Consider the following 18,710-nt stretch of genomic DNA (forward strand, 5'->3'; position numbering starts at 1 on the left):
ATTTCATATCGAAATCAAGATGAGAAGTGTGTATTAGTAAGATGATTATTTTGATGATACAAAAAAAATCTTTTAAATAATTTTTTAGAATTTTTATGTTGAATATTTCTCATAAATGCTTTTTGTGTCACTGCATAACCGAATATGTTAGTGGATTTACCTATGATAAGACTAACAAAAGAGGGCAATTGCATTCGCTCTTCAAAGCAAAGAGTCTCCCACTTCTGGTATTTTGTCATGTTTGTTGGTTTTGTCTCTGACTCTGGCTTTAGTTTTAGCGGTCTGTAAATGGTAATTCGAACTTGCTGATAATTTATTTGGTTGTCACTCTTGACAGATTGTGACTGGACCCTTGATCGTCGTTTTTGTAAACATTGTTCATCATCATGATCATGTTTCACTTTTGAGATGGTCCTTAATGCCCGGGGTCCTTATGATGCCCCATGCGCACCCCATAACAGGTGTTGCCTGTTGGGGGATCGTGTGCATTTGTATGCGAGATGAAACATTGATAAATTGAAGTCTAGGTTAGGCCTAGATAATCACAGAACTGGAACTTGACTTGGCCCAAGCTAAAACAGATAGGGGTTAAAAGTAAAATACCATCCGCCCTTCGGCTTCCCTTGTTTGGATTGAGGAATTGGATCTGACATGGAGGAAATCAAGGCCCCATCTGTTTGGTCGATTTGCAGTTGTCCAGTGCTGTTATTACCTTTGGCCTTAACCCACTTTGTCTACTATTTCTATTCGGCCTAATACAGCCACTTGGCGGTTCTTTTTTTAACTGTCAACCTAATGCTCAGGGTGCCCTATAATTCCACTTTTTCAACTAATACTGTTTTGCACTGTCTGATTTGACATTGGTTTGTTTAATTTTCTGCATTTTTTTCAATATCATGGGGGCTATAGCCTGAGCTAGGTACTAACAAATATTGAAATCCCCAGGAATACTACATGCAGGACTAGAGTACTGAGCTAAGATCGATAATACCCTAGCCTACTATGATTTATTAAAATATCGTCTTTTGCAGGAGGTAAAGGGAAAACATGGACCGGAGACAGAGAGCTACACGCTTCGTGGAGGGACTTGCAGAAAAATTCTTCAAAGAAACACATGGTAGGCATGGGCTATTTATGGCGAGTTGAAATGAATAGTGATAGTCCAGGGGCCGGGGAACAGTTTTTGAAATAGGAGGGGGGGGGACTGAGTTTCAGTTTGCTGCAACTAAAAATTATTCATTAGCAACTTTTAGTTGTAGTTAGCCAAATACACTATTTTTTATTTAATGTTATCACTGAATTTCAGGGCCTCGTTGATAAAAGGTGATAATTGGTGGCCTTGTTTAATCAGAAATTTTTAAGTATTAAATTGGAAGATGGAATAAAATTAGAGATTTTGTATTAATATTATGATACTGAATTTATTGATCTCTCGATGAACTTGAATTAAAAGTCAAATTGCTAAATCATATAGATGATAATTACATTAATGATATTTGATAAATGAACAAATAATATAGAATGAATATCTGAATAGATAATTCAATTTATACAAGAGTAGATGAATATAAATAATGTAATGCAAAGCAAAGTGCTCTGATGAAGATTTGATTACAGTCAATATTCTTATATTTTCAGTTGTTTGCAATCCAAAGTTTATATAACTTGGGGGGGGGGGGTGTCATAAGGAGATGATAGATAATTCTGAAGTGTCAATTCTCTCATTTATGTATTTGTTCAATAAGAATTAGTAATGTGGTTGACACCAGTTATGTTGGGCACTAGCCTGTGCATACCAGGTGATCATCTCAAATAATAATCCTCTGTTTTATTAAATGAAAAAAAATCATCCCCTCTTTCATAAAATCTTCAAACCCTACAGATTTATTTCAGAAATCTCTAAAAACTTACCTCTTTTCTAATTAGTAATTTTCTTTTTATCTCCTTCATACATGCATTTGTATTTTACTTATGTAGCTTGATATGTTTATAAATGCTGTGATAGAGTTTTACTATGGAGAGCATGTATTGAATGCTAGTTATTATTATTACAATTATTGTTATTATTAACCCTAAATAGGCCGGCTTTTTTGGCTGTTCTGTGGTGGTGGGGGGGTTCCTCCGAGATCTCTGGTAGTGTGCGATGTAATCTACAAGGCTGTATGGTAAATTTTCCAAAATAATGAGATTTTATTTTATATGAACTAATTATGCTAATTTATGCATAAATCATACTTTTTGTTCTAATTCACTAAAAGCTCCTAGAATGCTAATTTTTGGTAAAAATATTCATTGTAGCATTCTTAACAATCACAATTGAAGAAAACTTTGGTTTGGAAATCAATTTCTTATGTATTTTATTGTTTCATGAATTTCTTATGTATTTCCTTGTTTTTCAACCTTTTGTTTTTCTTTGTTTTTTTCACCAGATTTATTGCACAACCTTTTTGAAGCATAATTATGCTAAAATCAATTGATTTCAGCTGTTTAAAGTAAAAATAATCATATCTTTATGAATAAGATGAGAAAACTCAATTTCCATTGACTTTGTACACAAAATCACGTTTTGGAACAATATTTGGTCTGACATGCACTTACAAAATGTTGCATAATTTTGGAACCGCGTACCAGGGCGTCGTAAATTTGGTCTCAAAAGATGCAGAAAATGTTGAGGGGGGTTGATTCAACCCCCCCCCCCCCCCGGCCAGTTTAGGGTTAAGAAGAAGTGACAATTTTGATTTTTAAAATATGTAAAAATTCCAAATCTGATCATTTTCTATGGATTTAATATTACATGCAAATGTTTTTTTTAATCCTAAACTGAATCTTATCATTCAATGCTTGTGTTTTCATTGAACAGGAGGGTTTGTTTCTGCAAAAGATAAGAAATCATACCTCATGAAGTCATTTTCATTACTGGCTCAAGGAAGACTAAAGAGGGAGCTCGTTAAATATCGGTCCTTGTACTGTAAGAGATTCAGACGGTAAGGTGTTTTCTCAAATAGATAAAGCAGTTGTTGACCGAACAAGCAAATTTTTTGCTGTTTAATTTTGATAACGCCCCTGCCACCCCCCCAAAAAGGGATTTTAACCGACTATACCATTTTGAATGATTAAGTAATAACTAATAAGATGCAGGTTTTTTTTTCCGAAGTCAAATCACTTGGGATCGCAGTCTGTTTGATTAAGGTGTAATTTAAATTTAGAAAATGTATATAATGCATACTTTGCATGTTTTTGGATGAAACATTTCTTCTACTTAGTGATTTTACCTAAAGAATGTTCACTTACATTGTAGTGAATTGGGATTTTCCAGGTTTTTTTTTAGCATTTTGGGGGCTGAATGGCCTCAAGACACGGATAAATTTTCCCTGCACCAGCATATTGGGCAGTTAGCTTTAATCACACATTAAAAAAATGGTTATCACGTAGCTTTAATTTCAGTTTGTTCACGTTTTCAACTTCAATTGTGAGACATATTTTTGCCAAATATATATCAATATCTAAAAAAACCTTAAAAGTGTTCCTTTTCTTCAATCATCTGTGGATTTGTAGTACACTTTGATAAGAACCACAAAAGAAGTAGTTCAGTTTTGAGCAAAGGACAAGTCCACCCCAACAAAAACTTGAAAAAAAAACCTTTGAATAAAGAGAAAAATTCAACAAGCATAACACTGAAAATGTCATCAAAATCGGATGTAAAATAAGAAAGTTATGACATTTTAAAGTTTTGCTTCATTTCACAAAATAGTTATATGCACATTTCAGTCGGTATGCAAATGAGGAACTGATGACATCACTCACTCACTATTTCTTTTGTATTATATGAAATATTTTGATTTTCGTGTCATTGTCATGTGAAATGAAGTTTCATTCCTCCCTGAACATATGGAATTCCATTATTTGAACATTTTGTTTTTCAGGCAAGGAAATCCTAATCGTCAAATTCTTAAAAATTGAAATATTGTATGATTCAAACAATAAAAAAGAAAAGAAGTAAGAAGTAGTGAGTGAGTGACATCATCGACTCTCTCATTTTGATGTAACTGGCTCGTTCATATAACTATTTTATTAAAAGTAAGTGAAACTTTGAAATGTCATAACTTTCTTATTTTACATCCAATTTTGATGAAATTTTCAGCATTGTGCTTGTCTGATTGTTCTCTATTGATTCAAATCAACATTTTCTCCGAGGTGGACTTGACCTTTCAGTTAACCTTTGAAATACTGATTATGACATTTTCACTATTTTTCCATAATTATTTTTTCCAAAGGTGCATCAAGAACCTGAAGGAAAACCAAGATGCTCCTGGAGACCATGATGTGGTTAACTGTGGACAAAGTCTTCAGAACTTTGAAGACACTCTTACTGTTTCTGTTGACCAAGGAACATCCAAGATGGAAGTTGCAAAACAAGGTAGTGAACTAGATGAATTATGAAAAATCAAAATGAAATTATTAATAAAGCCAGTAATAAATGTTACAGTTTTAATCCGTAGCTCATTTAGACAATGAGGTTCAAATCCTGCTGTCACCACCACATCAAGGAATGGCACACCATTCATTTCAATGGCTTCGGATCAAATCCCACTGCTGCCACCACCACATCAAGGAATGACACACCAGTCATTTTAATGATGTGGGTTCAAATGTCACTTGTACCACCACCACATCAAGGAATGATGCACCAATCATTTCAATGGCTTCGGATCAAATCCCTCTGCTGCCACCACCACTTCAAGGAATGACACACCAGTCATTTCAATGGTGTGGTCTGGAATCCCACTGCTGCCACCATCACATTTAGGAATGAATTACAAGTCATTTCAATTAAGTCTCAAAAGTTGTGCGATTCTCCAAAGAAATGAAAAAAAATCACCAAATTATGTGAGTACTTTTATATTTCCAAACATGAAAATACATGAAAATTTGAGGAGTATTTCACTCTCAAAGCCTTTTAGGGCCATAAGGTTTAATTGCATATAGTAGTGTACTCTTTGCACACTGTTTTGTTGATGTGCAATTGAACTTTCGTGAGAAATGTGGAAAATATGATTTAAAAGATTTCTGTTGATCAAATGTATTGCCAACATATAAATTGGATTTTTTTTGTAAATTCTCTATGCCATCAGAAACAAAGGAGATGCCATCTTGTTCCAAGGAAATAACAGACAATACACCTGCTAGTGACAATCAGCATGGTAAAGCTTGTTCTCCAAAGAAACAGTCCATATCTTGTATTCCACCAGATTCTCCAAATGAGACAAGAGCTGATTGGACGAGCATAAAGGATCATTGTGTGAGTGTAATACCGTTAATCAGTGTTATGTTGATGAACATTTCTCACCCATCAACATATTTTCAGTGTGTATTTCTGTTTTATAGATCATTATACATATCTTTGATCACTCAAAAAGTCCCTTTAATGGATATCTGCCGGAGGGGGGGGGGGAGTGTTAGCATCTTAGAATGACATTTTGAAATTTGAAGTCCAATTGTCATTCCCAATCAGCGTATGCTCTAATTGATTAGTCAATTTAGAAGGCCTTGCGGCACATTTAAAAATGAATTCTCATATTAATGACACACATGGGCACCCTTTATAAATCTTGCTAACTCTGCATGTATCAAGTTGTGATTTACTGACAGTTACCCTAGCAACAGTCTAGTGATTCTCAGCCAATCAAAAGCTATGATTTCATTTAGATTGTCAAAGCTGAAAATTTAGATGGTGCTCAAACTGTTTTGAAAGGGTGTTGAGAAGCCAAGTACAGAAAATGTACATGTATTGTCCTGAATGAGTCAAATATACTTCAGACCTATTGCATGTCTAAGATCTGATATTATTTAAACCTGGCAGTGGCAGTATATTGAAAATTCTTACTGATACCTTCCCACCAAGTGATATAGCTGGCAGACAAATATGGAAATTTATTATGTTCATTTCAATATCAAAAAGTAGCAAGTTTGACTTTTAATTGCTGGCCAGTCATGTGCAATCATGTCGTGGCACTGGGAAGCGGGGGTGCTGTGTGTGTTATTTTTCATAGGCAGCGTCCCCTTGAAGTCTGGTAGGTATGATGAATGGCAGAAATGTAATGAAATGCACGACATTTGGAGGAAAATCCCCATTTCTTGCACTTGTCAAATTTCATGGGACTAAAAGCACTTTCATTTTGTAGTGAAAATCCTTCTTTTTTTCTTTTTTTTTGCTTGTCATTTCACTTCAGCATCCCCACTAAAAAAATTGTTCCCAGTGCCCCGAATCATGTTTGCTATACTCACTGTTAAGACACACATTCTGATCAGGACATTCATCTAGGTCTCTATGTGATATTTTAATTCAAATTGTTAACCATTTGACAGGAAATATAGACAAATTTTTTTCTTAATGAATGTTGTAAAGCCAATGTCTATGATATTCTCTGTTTTACCAGTTGAGCAGACTAAGATTCCTGCAAGCAGGTTTTCGCAGAAAAATGGAAATTGATTTTTAATAATCGTTGAGAGGCCCCCCCCCCCCCCGGCCTAGATAGGGTTAAAGCTCTGAATCCTCCTGGTGGAGATCCCATCAGAATTTGGACAAACTTTATTTCATGTAAGATTTATCAGGAATCGCCTCTCATTCTGAAATCATTTTCTTTTTGCGTCGTAGGTGAAAAGATCCATGAGTGTGAATGAGCTATGTACAGAAATGACGGTCTTGTTTCATCAATGTGTAAATGCCTCCCTCAATGACAAGATGAACCATGCAGTTAGGTAAGATCATTCTCACTGCCCACTTTTTCTTGATTTTGGTGTGTCACTTGGTTTATCCATGTTTTTTTTCCCAAAGATATTTCCCATTACTTTTTGTCTCACCTGCGAAGCAGAGTGAGACTATAGGTGCCGCTTTTCCGACGGCGGCGGCGTCAACATCAAATCTTAACCTGAGGTTAAGTTTTTGAAATGACATCATAACTTAGAAAGTATATGGACCTAGTTCATGAAACTTGGCCATAAGGTTAATCAAGTATTACTGAACATCCTATTAAAGTTTCATGTCACATGACCAAGGTCAAAGGTCATTTAGGGTCAATGAACTTAGACCATGTTGGAGGAATCAACATTGAAATCTTAACCTGAGGTTAAGTTTTTGAAATGTCATCATAACTTAGAAAATATATGGACCTAGTTCATGAAACTTGGACATAAGGTTAATCAAGTATCACTGAACATCCTGCATGAGTTTCACGTCACATGACCAAGGTCAAAGGTCATTTAGGGTCAATGAACTTTGGCCGAATTGGGGATATCTGTTGAATTCCCATCATAACTTTGAAAGTTTATGGATCTGATTCATGAAACTTGGACATAATAGTAATCAAGCATCACTGAATATTTTGTGCAAGTTTCAGGTCTCATGATTAAGGTCAAAGGTCATTTAGGGTCAATGAACTTTGGCCAAATCGGGGGTATCTGTTGAATTACCATCATAACTTTGAAAGTTTATTAGTCTAGTTCATTAAACTTGGACATATGAGTAATCAAATATCACTGAACATCCTGTGCGCGTTTCAGGTCACATGACCAAGGTCAAAGGTCAATGAACTTTGGCCAAAGTGGGTGTATCAGTTGAATTACCATCAAAACTTTGAAAGTTTATGGATCTGATTCGTGAAACTTGTACATAAGAGTAATCAAGTATCACTAAACATCCTGTGCGAGTTTCAGGTCACATGATCAAGGTCAAAGGTCATGTAAGGTCAATGAACTTTGGCCATGTTGGGGTTTTTTGTTGAATAACCATCATATCTCTGTAAGTTTATTGGTCTAGTTCATAAAAAGTGGACATAAGAGTAACCATGTATCACTGAACATCTTGTGCGAGTTAGAGTAGTATTCAAAGTCAGCACTGCTGCTATATTGAACCGCGTGATGCAGGTGAGACGGCCAGAGGCATTCCACTTGTTACAAATAAGTGTTGGTTGAGTGAATGAATTATTGAAATATTCAGTCATTATATGTTATACAAAGAATTACCATAAGGTGTTCATATATTGACTGGGAAACACTCTAGTTTAAATGAATTCATTTGATTGTCTTTAATTCCATTTAGGTTTTTTAGAAAAGAAGTTGCTGGTATTCTCAAGCATAAGAACAGTGCAAGGTAATTGGAAATATTATCACTACTCATTTTAATTTCATCATTTTGTTATGTTACCTTGTTCTCTTTTTATTATGAGCTTTTATAAGCTTTTTAAAACATATAAGTTGCTTCAATTTTAACCCAATTGTTCTTGTAAGATGTTCAATTCCTAAGAAACAAGTTTGGTGATGCATCTTACATGATTGTACAATTGATTTCAAATATAGATAGGCAATCTAAAAACAAACCCTTGGATCAATCTCAAAGTCTTGTGTAATGGGACCTAGGACATCAGGGGCCCGTCTTACAAAGAGTTGCGATTGATCCGATCAATTGCAACTATGGGAAGCCAGCAACGTCAACATCTGAAATACATGTTTGTTTAAAATATTTTCTAGAAATGACGTATATTCAATACATTCACTTTTTCTTTACAAATGCAGTATGCTTCTCTTTGTTTTCAAAGGACATTGAGCAAATGTCCAAAAGAAAAAATATGACATTGATGGACTTCCATATACTTGAGATTGATCGGATCAGTCGTAACTCTTAGTAAGATGGGGCCCAGATTGGAATGAGCTAATCTGTCATCACATAAGGTTAAAAAGCATATATAGAATTAAACTGTCCTGATGTAATGTAACATGCATGCTTTAATATTTACCTGTTCAATTCATGCGATGATATGAACTTCCCCTGCTCTCCACCCTCTCTCTTCTTATCTTCTCTCTCTCCATCTTTCCGTCTCTGTTCTTCTTCCTTGAATTTTGTTATCATTGACAAGAAATAGGTTTTTATCCCAATTTAGATTTTTCTTTAAAAAAAATTGTCCATGCTATACAGATCTCTCAATAGTATTTATTGATTTTCATTCGCCATTGGTCTTTTTTTTTCTCCATTGATCTCTTATTTGTTAATCACCAATAATTCAAGCTGCTCATATATTTTTGTAATAAACGATATCACTTTTCTTTCTATCCCTCTCTACTGTGAATCACAATCATTAAAATAATTCTTCTTCCTCAAAACAATTGAGCATTTTTTGTCTTTTGTTTACCCTTTTATTTAACAGAGCTTCTGATCTTGCCAATGCTCTACATAGTATCATGCTATTTTTCCACTTCAAGTGTGACATTTTGCGTACAGACCACAAGCAGGTAAATAAAGTATGTTGAAAGATAGTTAACTTCCATTTCTTTGATAAAATAGATTTTTTAAATAATAATTTATGATTATTTTTTTGGAAGTGTAATTTTTATAATCTTTCCTGTCCATGATTAGAGCATGTGCATTATGTTTGATGCATATGGGGAGCTAGACACTTTTTTGTACGCCCGTCCCAGACAGAACGTATTATGGTATCACGCTCGGTGTCCATCTTTTCGTCCGTTATCTTTTCTTTATAAATGAAATAACTTCAGTTTGGTTTGTATGATGCTAGCACGGATCCCAGGAACCCTGTCCATTTTGAGGTCAAATGTCAACGTCACAGTGACATGTTTTCCTCTTACCCTTCTGCAGTCCTTGTAATCATAACTTTTGTTTAACTTAAATTTGGTGTGTATGATACTATCATGGATCCCAGGAAGCCTATTGACTTTGAGGTCCAAAGGTCAAGGTCACAGTGACGTGTTTTCATCTTTTTCTTCTGAAGTCCTTGTAAAAGTGATAACTTTAGTTTGGCTTAACCAAGGCTCATATAATTTGGTGAGTATGATACTACCATGGATCCCAGGAAGCCCATTTTTAAGGTCAAAAAGTCAAAGGTCAAGGTCACAGTGACATGCTTTCATCTTTCCCTTTTGAAGTCCTTGTAAACACAATTACTTTAGTTTAACTTAACAGGCTCATATAATTTAGTTTGTATGATACTATTATGGATCCCAGGAAGCCTATGGATTTTGAGGTCAAAAGATCAAAGGTAAAGTCACCACCTTTCACTTTTCTTGCTTGACCAATAACTCCATTTTCCACGATACAGGCGGGCGTATCATGTGCTCGCCCTAGCGACACTCTTGTTAAAAATCATCGTCATCATCACTCTTCAAAAAAATCAAATTCATTGTCCGAAGTTTTTGGAAATAACATAGATTGAATGGATGGACATTGCTCTGCATGTGTGCTTAATGGCCATTGATACTTGACTATGCACGAAATTGTGTTTATTATCATTAACATCCATAACACAATTTGCTTGTCATCTGCTTGAAAGTCGGATCAGGAAGATAATTGCTGCTGATTGCAGATGCAATGTGCCATTTATCTATTTTATGTTCATTCTTGCATGGATGTTCGGTTGTGGCCAAAAGGTGGTTGAGTTCTTGTATTCATGAAATGTGACATTTTCTATTGGAGCGACTCATTTCAACATCATTGAAATCTTCACTATTGCAGTCATGGTTACATTTCAGTGTTGTTGTTTTTTCAGCAACTTTTATGTAAGGATGCTGCCTACAGATGTCTCATGGCTACTATGTTCTCGCTTTACTCTAGTTTGAATATGATCATTACAAGGTAATATACCCAGCCTGGTTGTGATGACAATATGTAAAAAGATGAGGATGATGGGGATGATAGTTATGATGTTGATGACAATGATGATGATAATGATGATAGTGGTGAGGATGGTGATGATGACGATGATCATGATAATTGTTACAATTTACACCTGGGTGGAGAGTAACAAATGGGGATCAATGTTATGCCAAAATGATGTCATGACTGGAATGACAATGTGGAAATAATTTCAATGGATAATTCTCAAGATACAATGGTAGAATCATGGACTAAGTTGTGACAATGTATAATTTTTGTTTTAAAACAGTAAGTCTACCTCATTTTGGTGCCATATTCACAACTTTGCGTCTTTTCATAGCGGCTATCCTGCATTCCCATTATTTTGTCTGTGATGAAAAGCTGCTTGTGGGATTCCTGTATGAAAGACACAGTTCTTCCTTTCGGCAAGTTGTCAGATATCACCATCAAAACAGCATAATAATAATTCAATTATTCTATTTGCAAGGTGTGATCCGGATAAAAGTCATCGGTTGGCTCGTCATACCCTTTTCAAGGCCTGCCTCCTGTTAGAAAGCAAAGAACTCTTGATGGATGTGGTATTGCAGCTCTTAGTTAAACCAGAGCCTATTGATGCTCCATATCTTCATCCTACAATCATGTAAGTATGAACTGTATACCTATGAAGCAGCCTTGGGGAACTCCATCTGCATAGAGTCATGGATTGTCATTACTTCTCACCTTAGATTCTCACTCTTCTAAGGACAATGATAAAATGATGAGGAGGAGGTTGTGACTAAAATAATTCTCAACCTATGCAAAGTTGATGACGGCTATACTGTGATTGAGCTACCATTTCTTTGCATAGATTGTCCTTTTCATGCTATTTGTTTCTAATAAGATTTGTGTAACCATTATACTCTTTCTGTAACTTTAGGGAAGAAAAATTAATAGATGCAATGTGGAGTGTTGTTTGTACTATTAAAGTCATCATAGTCAATTGTTGGAAAAGTCAAATAAAAATCAATGAAGTTGAAGTAATGTAGAGGATAATGTAGAATAGGTTAATTTTCTATTTTAAGCTGTCAAACACAGTTACTGTTTTTTCTATTTTAGGGGGTTGAATGTTTACGATATTTGAGCATGAGTTTCCATTTACCATGTTGACCATGCACTCGGTAAATTTTGAACATTTGAGTCTCGGAGGGGGGTACAGAAACCAACAGAAGTGTATACACCCCTCATAAATTTGTTGAAGCATTACTTTTATGCGGTCATTTCAGAAACGAATACTTCATTGTAGTAATAAATGAGCTATACTGTCAAGTTTTCTCAATTATTGAATAATTATTTGAGTTCAACAAAATCATTCAAATGGATGAATAGCTGCACTGAAAAGAGGTGTGTTTTTTTCACCATCCCTTCTGTTGAATAATATAATAGGTCAGACATTTTATCTTGTGTTATGTAGGCATGTGCTGAAACACCCTCCAAACCCATGCACCCCTTCCTCATATATCAAGCATGTCTTGGTGTGTCGGTTGGCCAGGTATATCTTGCCACGGGACTTGTATCCAGAAATAACAAAACAACTGGAGGTATGTGACCAGCTAGTACCCTCTGAAGTGTATGAAGATTTATATTATGATAAAGAATTTTCAGAATTCTTTTGTATCAGCAGTAACGATGCTTCTCCAGTTTCACTATTAGGATCAACATGGAGAAAAATTCATTATGATATGGTACAATACATGTTGTAAATGTTTTGATTTAGGATTTTTTTTCGCAGATAGATCTTTGATATCAGTTGTTTAGATACACATCTGTCCAAAACATGTCAAGGTTTATTGTCAGTCAGTTGGTATCGCCCAACATTTTGAATCAAGATTTGTTTTCTTGTACATCCATCATCCTCAAACTAGCATTTCTACTCTCCTTCCCCACTTGCTTTTTCCATCAGTTCCAGAACCACTAACTTCAAACTCAAAGGCCCGTACTCTCAAGAGGTTTAAATTGTACCATGCTTTGTACCATGATTCATTTTGTGCTATGATTTGTACCATGGTACAAATAAAACCATCGTCGGTGAATCAGAAAATTGGATTGTACCTCTAGGGGTTATAATCCATGGTCTAATAAAACTAGGAGGGGGAAAAAACCATGGTACAATTGAAACCTCTTTTGAGAATACGGGCCAAAGAGTCTTTTTAAAGCATGCCCATCATCATTCTTTAGCTCATGCTCATACCAATATACCACATTTGCTTTCGCCAACTGTTCAGCACTTTTTACAAGCCCAACATCTGCTTCAGGTACTTCATATTCTTCATATCCATTAACTTCACACCATATCATTCCTTATCTGTAATTCTCAAAATCTCCATCGGCATTTTGACTCAAACACTATGCCTCCCTCCCATACAGCATCACTGATCGGACATGACTGATACCATTCCTTTCATCTTTTCCTGTGCAACAACTCTTCATATTTCATAAACTTCTCCCATCCAAGCCTTGCATCTGACCTCTGAAGGCTCTGATGCATACAACAATTCGGCATCCTTTGTACTTACTATCCTTATCAACATGATGTCTCTGTTTCTTCATATGATTTGCAGTTTAACCGGAGCCTCTTGCCTCCTCATGGCTTGTTAAAGTGGCTAGCTGACCTCTGCCCCCATCTGAGCTGTGAACTCTCGACCAATGCCAAGGATCATCTGATGACCAGTTATTTTCTTCAGATTGCCTCCCATGACCTCTGCAATGAACTTCAGCAGGTCAGTCTATATTCCTATGGCCACGATACATGCACATCACAAATGTGCACCAGTGGTATACGATGTGGTAACCTAAGAGAAGGTTCTTAAATGATGCCATGCCAAAACAATATTACAAACTTGATTGAAATTACCTCATATTGTTCGGTCAACTTCCATTAAAATATCTGGCTTCAAACATTCATGCAGCAGCCCCCCTGACAATACAAATTTAATGGAATTGCCCTTCTGTGAAATCCTGTTTTCTGCAAATACACATGGAAAATATGGACTTGACTTTGATTAGCCAGGTCTTAAATTTTTATAGGTTCAGGGCAACACCACTTGTCTATAGGACACGTTTCTCTGTTCCAATACAAATAAGAAAAATGAAGAAAAAAAGTTACAAGACATCTCCTAAGACAATGTGAGGGGCATTGAGTCTAATGAAAAGGGCATCCATGATGGTAAATTGCCAATTCGTCTACTGCCAACTTGTCCAATCACCACATGGTCTATCTTCATTTGGTCTTATGCCACTCCGTCAGGCAACGTTTCATCCGAACAACCATTTGGTCCAATAACTGTTTGTCCAATCATCTCTTGATGTAATCACCAGTTAGTCTATGACCATTTCGTCTCATAACCAGTTGGATCTATTATTCTATTTTCATTCATTTCCCCCAATTAAGACTTAGTCCAGTCAGAACTAATGGCATATGGACTAAATCGCTATTGTACCAAATGGTTATTAGACAAAATGGTTAGTGGACAAATCAGCAATTAGACCGTGTTGATAGTGGACGAACTGATGGTAGACTAATTTATGGTAGATGAGTTTGAATATTGGACAAATTGGCATTAAACCGATTGAAAATAAACCCCTATTACCTTGACCATGACCTTCAATGGCCATGGATTAATATGAACATTAATTTCAGTTGTGGTAAAATTGAAGGGAATAAACTGAATGGGTGTTCCAGTTAGTTAGTTTGGAATACATGATTTCACAGAGTTAGGCTTATGTAAATGGACCAGATGGGTGTCTTTATAGCTGCTTGTAAACTACGAACGACTGGTGATCCTTTCTTGTGGCAGATGATATGCCAAATTTTTCCTTAGTGTTGATTTAGCGCCCAAGAAAGGATCACCAGCCATTGTACACCCGCCCAGACTAGATCTATATGGTGGCAGTCAACCTCTGTGATGTCATTGCTGGAGCTATAGACTTTAAGCTACCAAAATAAAACTCAGTACATTTTCTACACTTGCTATTCTTTCTTGCAGAATCTGTATAACCATCTAGGATCAGTGAGCCTGGGAGAAGCACAGAAGTCATCAGGAATGATGGATGACGGAGCAGATAGTCCTGACTGCACCGGTGCTATTAACATTGATGGGGATGCAGTCATTCTAGAGGTATAAATAATGTAATATTTTTTTCATGCTTCAGGTGGATGACTGCCCTGCACTGATGATTTGTTAAAATGAAAGAAAAAAAGTTTGATGAACAGGGAAGGATTCTGTTGACAGCATATTGTATGAAATTAGGAGTTGTTGTTGTTCTAAAATTTGCAGTCATACATTAAGGGTATATCAAAGTGATTGTTTTTGGCTACTGATCATTTATGCACTAAAGGAACTTTATTATCCATGGCATGCCATCTGCTGATGGGGGAATTTAATCTTGCTCTCTTTTTACAAAGAAGTGAGGGAATGAAGGTCAATATGACAAACAGATTGAAAGGAAGAGAAAATGAGATGAAGAATGAGGAGGGGAGATGAAAGAAATAAGGGGAATGGAAAATGAGAAATAACAGCAGGAATATTTATAGTAACGTATCGAATCAGCAGATACAACAACCGAATGGAGCAATTTCAAGAGGGAATCTTTGTTACACACTCCAATAAAATGTTGACAGTCTTTGATGAACCACATAGTGTATTTGATAATGTTGGCATTTGATTTGATTTTTTTTTTTCGTAATTGCTATTTGTTTTTTCCAGTCTGATGTGGAAGAAGTATCAGGGAACCACTCCAAAGATACCAGTGCACGTAGGGGTCAAACTGAATCAAGTAAACAAACTGATCAACCTGCTAACCAATTCTACAGAGATCCTAGTAGAATTGTCCAGTCACTTGGTGTGCAAGATCAAAGAGTTTCTGTTGTAGGAAAGACACTTTCTCAGAATGATGATGAAGGACAGCCTTCAGAAGAAGTTTTGGTAATTTCTCAAGAAATTGAGTTAATGGATCAAAGATCGCAGGGTGCTTCAACCCAAGTACCAATTATAAGCAAGACAAAGAAAGGAAATGCTTTCAGGAAGGGCCAAAAGAGACAGGTGAACGCCAATTTTCCAGATGTTTGCAAGAAGGTAAATGGGAATTCTAGAAATGAGGCCAGTACAGCAAGAAATTCACATCAAGGAAGTGATGAAATGAAAAGCAAAGAAGTACTGATCACTGTACAAGATAGTGAGTTGGATGAGGAACAGCAAGAAGGTAAACCTTGTAATGAAATAGCTGTCAGCAAGAAGGCAGAAGCAAGGTGTGAAGAGATATCAAAGAATGTTAAAATACCTCCCAGCGCAGGCAAGCCACACGATGCTGTTGAAGTAGTCTTTGGAACTGTCCAAGAGAAAGGGTCTTCAGAGAAACAGTTGGAATGTGCAGGAGATGATCTCAGAATGGAGAAGGAAGTGAAGAAAAGTGAGCAAGATCTGCAGCAAGTTGGTAATGTTACTCCTGTTCCTCCTAGCCCTAACCAGGGTGAGAAGGCACAGGAAACTGTAGTCTGTCAGAAGAGCAGCAACCCTATGGAAGACATTGCCATCTCTGATTCTTGCAGCGAGGAGTCTGTTGATATCATTTATGACACAGAAACCGATCATTCAGACTATCTGACTCTGAGAAAAGCCAGACACCTGAGGAAAATGTTTCCTCCTCAAGATCCATCAAAAGTAAGATCCATTGGTTCTTGTGTGGTAACAAGAAGCAGGTACAGGAAGTCAATGCCGGATGCTCATTCTGTAAAACCTTTAATGGACAGAACACCTAAAAAGCATCAAAGCACAGGAAAGGAATCTGATGAGTGTCAAGAAGGTTCCCCAGTCTTTAAATACACTCGTGATAAACTTGTCCACATTGACAAGAACAGAGGTTCTATAGGAAAAGCCAAGAAAATAGACACTGGCAATGAAGTATTTCCTATCATTCAAGAAGTGAGAGAAAGCAGGATATCTACAAATGAACGAGATCTATCAAACGATTTAGACAGCAAGACATCTCAGGCAAATGAAGTAATTTCAAGCTGTGGACGGACAGCAAGAGTAGTGAATCACAGAAAGAAGACTGAAAGTTCAAACTTACCAAACATGTATGATGCTCCCAGCATACAGATGACAGAACAATCAGTAATTTCTTTTGATTCATCAGAAAATGGTATATTGCCGAGTTGTGGAGTAAGGTCAGGGCTTAGAAGGTCACCTCGGAGACCCAAGCACCAAGACAAGGCAGATGTTTTGGGAGTCTCTTCAGGTGATAGTTACAGGTCAGAATTTTCTAGTCTTGCCAAAGGGAGTAAAAATGCAGGTGGTGATGATCCGACATGCCTCGGGACATCAGCTAAAAAGGGAAAGCCGAATAACAGTTTAAAATTGAAGGAGGAAGAAAGTAGGGAAGATAATCCAGTTGATACAGCCAAGTCAGATTCTTTGGTAGATCACTCACAGGTTAGCAATAGATTTGCTTCAAATCTTCAAAGATCGTGTAGAAGGAAAGACCTTGAAGAAAAATCACTATCTTCTGCAGAAAAAGGATTTCCAGACAGTGACACTTCCTTTAGAGAAAATTTAAGACAGTCAAGGAAAAGTGTGGCACAAAAAAGTCATTCTAGTAATAGGAATGATGTTGATCAAGTTGTCACACCTAGACAACAACAATTCCTTCCTTGCAGAAATGCAAAAGGGCGGTTTGTATCAAGGGAGAATGATAGCTCTTGCAAGGGTCATAACAGAGAAAATTGTCCAGTTTCACTTGAATCTTCCCATCCTCGGGTCAGGTCACTCAGAAAACGATCCTTCTCAGAAAGCTTTGCTGACCAGTCTTTATGTTCTACAAACATTCCCGCTTCCATACCAACTTCTGCTGAGAATGCTGCATTGCACAGTAGAAGCTCCTCAAACGTTGGCATTGATCCTCCAGGTACCCAAGAATTTGACCCAATACTACCACAGAGTGAGTCACCAGCAAGGTCAAACAATGTGAATGGAAGAAGTTCAGGCAGGATGAAAACAGATGGCAAAGGGAGTCCTGCAAGACCAAAGACATCAGGAGACAGCTTTTCAGAAAGCAGGACAAAGGATGACGAGGATATTCCTCAAAGATCGGAAGGTACTAGGTCGTTGACTAGTGGAGATTCTGGTACAAGAACAGTATCCACACAATATAGTCCAAGAAGCTCCAAAGTCAGCTCTCAACATCGACTTTGTTCCTCTCCAAGAGTGCACCTTGTTAGAAAGGCGCTTGATTTTGAATAAGGATCACATTAGTTTTTACTCTTTTCTCAGAGGTTAACATACAGAAGGCCTTAATTGAAAAAAATAAAGTTGACTTTTAGAAGAGATATTTGATAATTATTACCAAGTATCGCTGTACTTCCGAGATATGCTACATAGTATTTGCTCGGGAAAAGGAAATTTAGTAAACATAATTGTTGTCAGAATCAGTACATCAGTATAAGTGATAAAAGCAACCAAAAAACCATGTAGTCTCGAGTACAAGAATTTCTAACTCTTAATTTAGAAAACCGTAACCAGTAGTTTTAAGTACCTTTTTGACTGAAAGGAGATAAGGGTTAAATTTCATTTGAATCTTTATTTTAGGAACAGCAATTTATTACCTTTGCCCTTTGTAGGAGGTTGTTGGGACATTATGTTATTGTGTTGTCGGTCTGTCTGCCCCGTTTATGTTTTATTATGACAAGTATGCTTTTAAAAGTGATGATTAGGTGATTAGTTTTATCATCATGAGATCAAAGGTTCAAAGAGAAAATTATTTTAAACTTAAAGAAGTTAGGTGTGTACTACTTTATTGATCTGGCAGTGGAGAAGGCATAGATTTATTTTGCTGGCAGTAGAGAATCCATTTCTTTTCATCCTTAATACAAATTCAAAATAAGAGTGAAGATAATACTCATTCTTCAGACTGAGTCTGCGTGCAAATAGCTTCAGAAGTTAGAATCTTGATATCTGTTATATGTTCTTGTTGTTCAGTTTTTATAACAAGCTACTTTGTGTGCAAGTATGAGATT

General features: G+C 36.5%; 1 protein-coding gene across 3 annotated transcripts; it reads left to right on the plus strand.

Moving 5' to 3' along the window:
• The first annotated feature begins 183 nt into the window (after window positions 1–183).
• On the plus strand, window positions 184–18,117 carry LOC121408644. Of its 3 annotated transcripts, none has more exons than XM_041600177.1 (14): window positions 184–291; window positions 1,032–1,117; window positions 2,861–2,984; window positions 4,275–4,417; window positions 5,133–5,299; window positions 6,656–6,759; window positions 8,099–8,149; window positions 9,201–9,294; window positions 10,557–10,642; window positions 11,151–11,303; window positions 12,114–12,240; window positions 13,261–13,419; window positions 14,686–14,817; window positions 15,406–18,117. In XM_041600177.1, the coding sequence occupies exons 2-14, from the start codon at window positions 1,048–1,050 to the stop codon at window positions 17,935–17,937; spliced, it is 3,942 nt and encodes a 1,313-aa protein (XP_041456111.1). In that variant the 5' UTR covers window positions 184–291; window positions 1,032–1,047; the 3' UTR covers window positions 17,938–18,117. The 3 variants fall into 3 exon arrangements, with proteins under 3 accessions (XP_041456111.1, XP_041456112.1, XP_041456113.1); XM_041600178.1 differs by having other exon boundaries at window positions 9,201–9,285; XM_041600179.1 differs by lacking the exons at window positions 184–291; window positions 1,032–1,117; window positions 2,861–2,984; ... (1 more) ...; window positions 5,133–5,299; window positions 10,557–10,642 and having other exon boundaries at window positions 9,201–9,285.
• Window positions 18,118–18,710: the final 593 nt, after the last annotated feature.

This window comes from Lytechinus variegatus, chromosome 2, assembly GCF_018143015.1.
Source record: "Lytechinus variegatus isolate NC3 chromosome 2, Lvar_3.0, whole genome shotgun sequence".
Classification (NCBI taxonomy): Eukaryota; Metazoa; Echinodermata; class Echinoidea; order Temnopleuroida; family Toxopneustidae; genus Lytechinus; species Lytechinus variegatus.